Source organism: Anopheles aquasalis, chromosome 2 (assembly GCF_943734665.1).
Source record: "Anopheles aquasalis chromosome 2, idAnoAquaMG_Q_19, whole genome shotgun sequence".
In the NCBI taxonomy this organism is placed as follows: Eukaryota; Metazoa; Arthropoda; class Insecta; order Diptera; family Culicidae; genus Anopheles; species Anopheles aquasalis.
Window position 1 is genome coordinate 87,725,647 of NC_064877.1, and position 10,000 is coordinate 87,735,646.

Here is a 10,000-nt window from a genome sequence, read left to right on the forward strand (position 1 = left end):
ACCAGTGGAGCAGCAAGAAGAAAGATTAACGCCACAACGTGCAACGTGGCCCTTTTAGGTACGCACCTGTACCACCGGGCACCATGCTGCAGCATAAAAACTATCATCGCATCGTTGTTGCCACCAACAGACACTACCACCAACCCATCGCACATCAGCGTGATACTAAACAATACCATTAGATGACACACCACGATGTGGCGACAGAAGGCACAGCAAATGCTCGCGATTATGCTGCCTCCCCTTCTGGGCGAGATATGTTGAGCCACGACGAGCGGATGACAAACGGCATTACTTTCACTTATTAGGTTTGCTAATGATGTGCACGAACGGAGTGGAGTAAGAACGCAATGTGTGCGCGAAGGGTGAATTCGGTCAAACAAATGACATCATTTGTGATGCTTGGCACGATTGTTGATGTCGTCTAGTAATGAGGCTTTCATCGGATGGAAAGGAATCACAGAGCAAATGGTCATCAAAGACTAATCCCAACGGTGCTTCCTTTGTGTGAGCATTGAGTGTTTATGCTAATTTCCACCAAATATGTGGAGAGTGCCCTTAAAGTTGAAAGGATCGAGCCCAGTGGAAAACGAAATCAACTCGCTCCGAAGAATAGAAGCGAAGGTACGACTGCATGACGCAGCAAGTGATCGATTGTTCGATTGCGAATGATTTCACTGCAGTTGACACACTGTCAACAGATGTTTCTTCTCTGTGTGTCCCCAGGGACGGCTGGAATTTCCTCTAGCTTCTCCGTTTTTCCTTCAAACCATTAATTGAATGCCAGCAACCAAGCGCCAGCTGATTGATGGAAGGTTAATCTCAACCTGTCACCAGTCTCGGTGCAGACGGAATGGCAAAAAGCGAATCACGAACCAACCCCCCTTCATTGCTGCTGGCACGATGTCCTACTAACTAGCGAGGCTAACCAATGGCCCCACTGTGCCGCGTTGTGCTCCGCTCATTTACGCCGATGGAAAAGGCGAAACTTCTCGCACAGCTCCATACGACGGGACGGGATAAATAATTATGCTTCATCAATTTGTTCGTTGCAGCCGTAATCGTTAACCATTACACGGTGGTGGCGGGTACGATCTAGCTGACTGGCTTGCTGGCCAGCGTACTAGAGGATCCAAATAAAAAAAAAACCAACCCCCCGATGAGGTGGGGAAGGATCACCACCTTTACATGGTGGACTGCCATGTGTAGTGAGAGACTCCATCTCATCGCTTTTATCTTTTGCCGACAACTACCCGCGACTCAAAAGCCATCGCGCTGGATTGGATGCCCTTAACAAGGCCCTCGAGAACGATCGGCCAGCCAGTGCGAGCCAGCTGTGAGTAACCGTCGCTTGGGAAGGTCAGTGTCGAGCGGTGATTTGTCAGGCGAACTGTCACGGTGACTGCAATTGGATCAAGCCGCAAGTCCGTGTCTATGATGCGTGTGCGCGCTTGTCCCGTGACAGTGGCACGGCGGACAGAAACGTGACAGATAGTCGCCAGGCGTGCTGGAACCGTTGAAAGGAACCAACGGGTGTTTTTTTCTTCTCCTATGCCAAGGTGAGCAATTGGCGAAACGGATGCGGTCTCGGATGAGAAACTCTCCAGGGAGGCGACGCTCTTCGCTCTTGCCCAGCGAATGGTCGCATGAAAGGCGAGCTTGAATGCGTCGCTAGTGTCGCATTTCATCTTCATTTCATAACGAATAAAGTAGAACCGTTTTTGTTACTTTTTCGATAACATACCAGTATGAGGGAGCGTTTAATGAGTTGATTCCGGAATTTTGAAGCGACTTCTTACCTGTAAGTAGAGAAAAGATTTTAATTAAAGAATCTGGTACTATTTTGGTATATGTTTAGGGAGATTTCTATGTTTAACTTTTAACTGTAACTCAAATGATCGAGCACGAAGCAACAATCGACACTCGCGTCATGGTTATACTTTTTTAAATATATTTTCATTAAGCTGCGTCCTTTTAATCCTATCTAGATATATAATCTAAAGCTTCGTCACAAAAAAATCCCCATCCATTATCCTGTTTTGACCCCAATTCCTTTAAGCCCAACCAAGATGAATCTTATCCTTCAGCTACCCGTTCCCGAGGAATCGAGAATTATCAGGTTTCTGGAAGGTTGACGGTTCCCAGAAAAAGAAAATCATTCCAGTCGACACGAAGTTCCACGAAATCGATAATCCAGCCTCGTAAACCGCCGTGGTTCACACTTTCGTCATCTCGCGGATTGTCACGCGAACATCTAATCGCGCACGTACTGCGTGTCACTCCCGTGGAACACAGAGACATGCAAAGGCCATCGTCATTTTCAAGATGGAACGTGAACGCGGCTTGGGGTCCACGAGAGCACCCCATCGATGGATCTGCCAATTTCATTTATCAGCAATAAACGCGGACAACGCGTCAAGAGCCCAAAATCTCGTCAGCTGCGGAACGCGTTCGATGCTTTCGTCACCAAACAGACCGCGCACGCTGCGTGCTGCGTCATTTGTGGTTTGTGGGACCGGTCGGCGGCACCATTCACGTCATGGCCAAGCGTTGTTTTCGCCACTGGAACAGGCGAGTTGGTCGTCGAGGTGTACGATTCCGGAACAGTATCAGTATCAGTAACAGAAAACATCGTGGCTGTGCAAGCGTGTATAGTGTTCTTTGTTTGTACTTGCTGACATGTAATCCACCACCGATTGAGGATCAATTGCCTTCTCTTCCGGGCCTGTGGCGGAAGTGGAAGCAACGCGAGATATCGACAACCGGGAGTAGCGCAAGTGGTGCGATCTTTTAGATCCTTTTTAGCGAAATTGCACCCATTATCAATCATATCGAGCACGGGAACGATATCGAGCATGCATCAGCACAATTCGGCACGCATAAATTATGATTTATCGAGTACAAAAACCCATCGATCCGGCTGTCACATTATAGGCGGAGGAATGGAGTGTGTTTGCACCTTGCTGATCACAACCAAGATCCAGAAACAGCGAGAGGAGGAGCAAGTGAAGTTGGTGAACCCAAACCATCGTACCGCAGCTTACGATATGTTGGCAGTCAAGCGAGACACCTAACACACGAGCGACACAGAGAAGAGTATTCACAGCACCTCAGCGAACACCGGCGAGTGGTGGCTTGAGCGTTGGGCTCTCGACCGAAAGACGCTAAAGTAATTAATATTGATGAACTCGACCTGGTCGTGGAGCGTATAAGCGCCCGGCACACGTGACCACCGACGGACCCCCACCCGGCCTAGACAAGACGACCCGAGACACCGCCTCATTCGGGTTCTGGTGTAGGTTTTCGCGAGGGCAATCACTTCACCTGTTTGGGGACATCGAACCGTGCTGCTGCCCGTGGTGGTCATGTTGCTCCGGTTGCTTGCTGGTTTTGGACATCGAAAGCCTATTGGCCACCGGTCACCGGTGCCTCAAGTGTTCTCTTGGGAGATGATACCGGCTGTGAGTGCTTCATTTGTAATTTATTGACCACAAGGCAGGCAAGCGAGCCAGGGTCAGTGCTGTAACGTAAATAAATAATTAACTAAAAGCAGTTTGACGGTAACTTTACGATAAACGTTTATGCGAAAGTTTAACCTAATTTGCGGTTTTGCGACAAAGCTCACGAGCTGACTGAGCTTGGGCTGAATTGGGTTCTCTCTGCTGTGGGTGGTTCAATTTCACATTCCAAATACTCCAACCCCAGAAAGGGGAATTTACTTATCTGCGCGCACCATCACTCAGCCCCGCTAACGGGTCCCGGCACGGTACACCTTGCTAGAAGCCTTGGCGAAAACATTAAACACAGAGGCCCTCGGCCACAGTGAAAAATTGCCTAACGGCCGAGAGAAAGAGAGAGGCCAATGCAGCCACCATGGTCCATGCCGGCCTCAAGAAGAGTCTCACCTGATAGCGGTCGCTTTACGCGGTTTGTGTCTCATGGCCCCGGCCGGTCCACAGTGACCGTTATAACGTTTTTCACTTATCTTACGCCTCGAAGAGAGCAAACCCCTTTCCACCATTGCACAGGCCGCTTACCCCGCAAAGACCTGTATCTAGGTTCCGCCGTTTGAACAGCACCCAGCGCCCAACACCATGCGAGGATGAGGTGTAAGAGGGTTCTATGTTGGCAACATTCTGAGGCCTCACCCCACATTTTTGACCTACTAACCTAGGCCTTTCGGTATCGCCTGCAGGCAATGGTGCACCTGCAGGTTGCAAATAGCCATCCAGGTGTTCCTTTTACACACAGGACAACCATGGAATCGGAATCGTGGTTTTCATTGCCGTGATTCTGTTTTTTTCTTTTGCCAATTTGGTCATCCCTCATCACCCGGAGAGGGGTACATTGTCGCGTAACGGGGTTTCGCGATCTTGTTGGCGGAAGACGAAATACTCCTCGCCAAAAAAAAAAAAGAAATAAAAGAATTATTCCCCATGTGGCCATTTGTGCTCCAAAACAAACACCGGGCTTCATCGACCGTGACAGTCGAGAGCAACGGGCCGGCGGTTAGTCACAGTCACTGGAAAGAACTAATGCACTGGGCGCGTTTTTATCGCTGCTCCAGTTATAGACGCGCTCGATGGCCTTGACTTGATCTCGGCGATTTTGTCGCAAAAATAGAATCGATCCACGAAATGGGTCCAGGTAGTTCCCACTTGTTACAACAAATAAAGAAGCTACACTGGATCTCTCCTTCCACCTGGAGCCCCTTACAGGATGGACCACGCGGTTTAGCCATTAGTCATGGGTGACGGGGTTCTTTTCCACCAATGGGGGCCGAAAGGCTGACGCAAACTCCATACAAAGACAACCGCACAAGGCGCAACGAGGAGACTGAGGAGTGGCGAATGGAAATTCCTTCACCTTTTTCCTGTCTTGCTGACGATGAGCCAGAGTTCAAGTTTAATGACCGTCGTGGATCGCGAGCAGCAGCAGCAGCAGCAACAGCAGCATGTCTCGTGCCATTACTCACCGCGAGGCCGGGTTTTTCTTGTGCTACTCGCTCTTGTTGTTGTTGTTGTTGATGAACCCAGGGCCGCATTGTGTGTCGCGATAATCTTGTTTGATTGCTAAAGAAAAAGTTGCAAACAGAATCATTGGTTCGCTCTCCACGAAATGTAAACTACTTCTTTATCCTCAAACTTGGGAGCTGCTTATCGATAAGGTGAGTGTGCAACCCCGCCCTCCTGCTGGTACCTATCTGACGAGTAATTGCACGTGTCGTTCAGTGTAAACGACACGCCAGCCCTGCCACCAATGTCAACGCAAAGCGTTTCTAATCATCACACGAGCCGTCAACTCTTATCGAACCTTCGTCATCAGCAACAACAACAACAACCGGGCCACTAGCACGATCTGTTGGTGGAGTTTAAGGACCACGAAACTTCGATACCTAGGCCCCGCAGTGACCTCAAACGAGAGAAGCATCCATCTTCCGCCGCGCGCGCGCAACCCTGGCCGCCTTTTATGGGAAGTAAAAGTTTTATTACCTTTTCGGGGACCCATCACGTGCGTGCATTCGAGTGCATTCCCTCGGGGAGCTCTTCTCATTTAACAAAAAAAAGGAAAGTTTTATGTCTCGCGCATGTACAGAGGCCGGGGACATGCGATGCGAGGATTAATCCCTCGACAGGATCGTGCTGTCCAACGATTGAGGTTTTAATGACAATTTATGTTCTGGCGCGGTTCCGGGAACCAGGTGAAGCCGCCCAATTGCCCTCCTCTGCCCACTGCCAGGCAGTTGGGTGCGCAAAAGTCAACGATCATTGGATGGAAGCCAACCAATTTCCATCCCCGGGCAGGCGGGGGAATGAAGCGGTTTAATGGAGATTTGTAACCACTTTATCAAAAATTGATTACGTTCGGCGGTGGTGCCATTATGCGACGAACGAAATGCGGCAAAGATGATGCATCCAAACGATTGCATCGTTCTAGCGAGTGGTTTACGGGATATGCTGCTAGATTAGTATTAGTACAGCCGCAACCTAGCACGCACGCTGTTCTAGCATCTTATCAGCTGGCAGTCAAAACCGTCCAGAGGACGGAGCTAGCAAGCATATTTATCAATAAACCTCGCGCGCGCCGCTTGCTTGAGTGACGGCAACTCCGCCAACAAACCGATTGCCGTCTCCTTCTGGGCGTTTCATGCTAGGCGAGCGATAAGCGAGTGCTTCCAGACACACACGTTGCGCTTCTGTACGCATCAGGGCGACGGAATCGGTCCATTATCACCCACTGATAAAGCGCCAGCCTCACTAGAAGACGCAGCGTGCCTTCGTCGTCCTAGCCCGTCGCTCGGTTCCGTTGACCTCAGAAGCAGAACGCTATGTGCGTTTTCAGCATAATCCGAGGTTTAAAAACATTGAGTAATGTATGACAGTGCCCGGCCAATTTCACCAAATTGGGTCATGACGCAACTGCATCCAGTAAGGTTGGTAAGGTTCTGGTCGATTCGATTCCAGCAGTCGCTCACAATGAAGTAGTAGAACTTTTCAACCTTCACCTTCAACTCTACTACACCACCAGGGCAGCCTGGAAGGGGTTGTGGGCATCGGCAGTTCGATGTCTTCTGGCCTTTGCGAGTAAAGGTAGCAGGGTTGTCAAGTTTAATTGCCATGGTCGCCGTGGTGACTGATAAGCCGCGGTGAATTGATACGCATATTGTGTATTGTACGTAGCAGGCTATCCGTAACGCTTTGTTCAATCGTAGTACCCTATGCGTGTGCCAGAACGGGCATTTCGTGTTCCGTACGTAACGGAAATTATATAAATTAAATAAAACAGAAATATCGTTTACAAGCTACATGAGCCGAACCGCGGGTTTCCCGACGAAACGTTCAGAAATAAGATATCATCTTTACCGCCCGCCCGTCCGCGCCGGGGACTCTATTTTGGTTTGGCTTAATCTCATTACCAGCTTACCCACGGACGAAGAGCTAGCGGCCCACAGAGAATGTTGGAAAAACGAAAATGAATTTGTTTATACAATCCTCGGACTGTCGGCATGTGGCTCCAGAGGGCAGGAGGCAGGAGTGAACCGAAGCGAACCGAACCGAACGAAGCCACAGCACGTGGCCCCTTGGCGAACGAAAAACATACACAGTACGTGGCCAACGTCGGTCGGTACATTTCACGGGCCATAATTAGCCTTAGGAATTGGTTGGAAGCGACTAGGATTCGTGTCATACGGTTCAAGCATCAAACAAATCCCGTTACATAAGCTGTGCTTCCTTCCCGGTTGTCCGCACTAGCGCGTTTTTGGCAATGTTTTGCGCCATATGGAGCGCCTGCACCAGCAACCTTGCCACTGGCCGGTAAAGCTGCTGACCATGCAGTACCAGTGGACGCCCCTTAAGCGAGTTTCACTCGAAAACAGCTGGCACTGGTTGCCGTGTAGCCGTGAAAAGGTTGATACCGTGAGGAGCGGGATTGTCGACGGCCGCTGCCCATCTGTGGAAAGTGGTTCTCCCGTGCATTCCGTCACCAGCATCGCCCCATCACAGACACAGAGTAATGACTTTTCTGTCATGTTTCAGTTGCGTTCCGAAAAACCCGTCTCCGTCTAGCCGGGCCGTTTGGACATTGACCGTTGCCAACGGGGGGGATGTCTCCGAAAAGGGGGGAGAAAACATGATGATGGTCTCGATGCAGAAGATTATCTCACGGCAATTACATGCCAGGTATGGTGGCGGCTGCAGCGATGGTCGCTTGAGAAAAGCGACGAGTGTTTCCGCCAACTGTGATCGCGCCAATCCGGTTTCTATGCAGCTTGCATTGCATTGCCCAATAGTCTAATGTTGCAGTGCGTGCTTACGGCGAGCTTATCAAGTTCATGACTCGGCATGATAATCCACCCTTGGCCATCGGCGGCTTATCGATGGGACAGGGTAGCTCAACAGGATCGTGAACGTCGTGGAGAATTGGCAAACAAATAAATGTCCGAAACAGTGACTACCATGCGTGGTGCAGCGTCCGGGCAAAACTGGTTACGACTTCCCGCTGGCACACAAGCGGACACACAGGTGCTTCGCCGATTGGGATGACTGTGGTCAGAACAACCGGGAGCCTTTGAATGTTTTCAAACATTGTACACTCGAGCGGACGTTACCGGGAGAACCACTGGTGCTGCTGCTTGGTATGCGGAGCAGGAAGGAGTTGTTCGACTGGTATAACTGGTTCTACTTGATTGTGAATCGCAACGCACCGTGGAACACATCGTGGTCCTTAAGATCGCGACCGCGTACCCGCTTTCAGCTTCCGATAACGATCGGTACGGGGCCAGAGTTGCGTAGCAGGTTGATCAGAACAGCCTGAGTTTTGCATAAATTTCAACATTAAATCGCCCATCAGTCGCTGACCAGGTAACGGAGTGCAAAGCCTGAAACTGGATGGATATAGTTTCTAAAGTAGGCTTCGTACCTGCTCCAGAAGAACAGAAGACGAGCCTCCTTTGTTCTTACCTGCCGTTGCCGTCGCCCAACGAAGAAGGATTCGTTCTCAGCCCATCCTCGAGACCATCCTGGAAGGGATGTTGTTCTCCTTCCAATTCGTCTCGCTTCGATGATGATCCCCTTGGTGTCCTCTGAGTGTGATCCTTTTTTGTGTGCGTCTGGACGACGTCCTCCTGGGCTTTCTTTCACTTCACGACGGCAATCCCTCCAAAGAGGAAACGCCGCAAACACAGAAAAAGGGCCAGAAACTGCACCGCCACCAATTTACGGGAACAACAAGCGCGGTGAGCACATTTGGGGGACAATAATTTCAAACTTTGAGCGAAGTTTGAGGAATATTTTCATTGAGGAGGCTCCCGAGGAGGCTTTTTCTTCGCTTGGCACGCACAAATTCACAACACAACACACGCGCAGGATTTTCCTGCTTCACGTGCTCGCCGGGCGATGGGAAGTTGTGGTTGATGGAGCAGCCCGATTCCACATTTTCCACACATTTACCGCACAAAGCACACACCAGAAGGCGACGATGGAAATTAACGCCGAACAGTTGAAGAACGAGAACGCGGCTCAAACTTCGGAAGACCGACTACCGAGACCCACCATCCTTTTATGCAGTTTGTTTAAGTATAGCTCTGTGAACTGAAACCAACATAAAGGACTTCACAGCTTAGTAGTTATATTAGGTATTATTCGATATTATCAGAGAAACGAACGAACGTGACCGCCCCGTACCTCGTCAACTCGCGGAAAAAAACTTATTTGACAGTTTAAGGCGCTGCCACACTGGTTGCGGTAAGTGCGGTACGTGCGGCAAATTTGTAGAAATTCACAACACTGCTGCATCTGCCGCTCGTGTCGTAACAAAAGCACATCTGAACAATCTCGTTGGATACCGTGTTTGACAAACCAAAAAGCGTCCGCAACTTCCGCAAGTACCGCAACCAGTGTGGCAGCGTCTTAACAGGAGCGAGAAATGTTCTCTGTCAATAGGGTCTCGCGAAACTGTCAAACTGTCAGTTCAAACAGTAAATAAACAGACAACCCACCCCCCTCCCTTTAAAATGGCTTCGAATCTGATTTGGTAACGACGAACGAAATCGCTGCGAAATTCTGCTTCCTACGGTTTATAACGATATCTGTTCTCTTTTCCAGTTCCACGGATGTATGCATGTTGTGCTCCAAGAGAGGGTGCTCAATGGGATTAATCGTTTGCGCTGCCAACGACGTTAAACTGAGGGATCACATTTTTAGAATCACGCAGTACAAGATACCCGAGTTACCGGCAATCTTGAGCCCCGTTTGTGGTGGATGTCGCTCACAGATCGAACAGTGCGATCAAGTCCCACCAATCACTTTCAACGCAACGGACGGCAAGTATCCGACGGTTTTGTTGAATGTGGATCCGAATGATCCGTTGGCTGTACCGGAGAGCGCCCAACAGCTGTGCCGATCGAATCACGTTCCGGCGGAGGAATGGCGCACAAATTTCACCAGCAATCCGATGAAGATATTCCGACACATGTGCGAACTGTGTGGCACGGTCGTCC

At 49.9% G+C, this 10,000-nt stretch overlaps 2 protein-coding genes across 2 annotated transcripts in view; one reads left to right on the forward strand and one right to left on the reverse strand.

Annotated features, from left to right (window-relative positions):
• The window catches only part of LOC126574003 (uncharacterized), an 83,289-nt gene extending 74,113 nt beyond the window's left edge, over positions 1 to 9,176 (reverse strand). Inside the window, exon 1 of the mRNA XM_050233900.1 lies at positions 8,463 to 9,176. The gene's annotated coding sequence lies outside the window, so the exon portion shown is untranslated. The remainder of the gene's footprint in view (positions 1 to 8,462) is intronic.
• A 438-nt stretch (positions 9,177 to 9,614) lies between these two features.
• The window catches only part of LOC126581831 (zinc finger protein 236-like), a 1,887-nt gene continuing 1,501 nt past the window's right edge, over positions 9,615 to 10,000 (forward strand). Inside the window, exon 1 of the mRNA XM_050245756.1 lies at positions 9,615 to 10,000. This exon is cut by the window's right edge and continues 1,501 nt beyond it. Coding sequence (XP_050101713.1) covers positions 9,622 to 10,000 — 379 coding nt within the window. The 5' untranslated portion in view covers positions 9,615 to 9,621.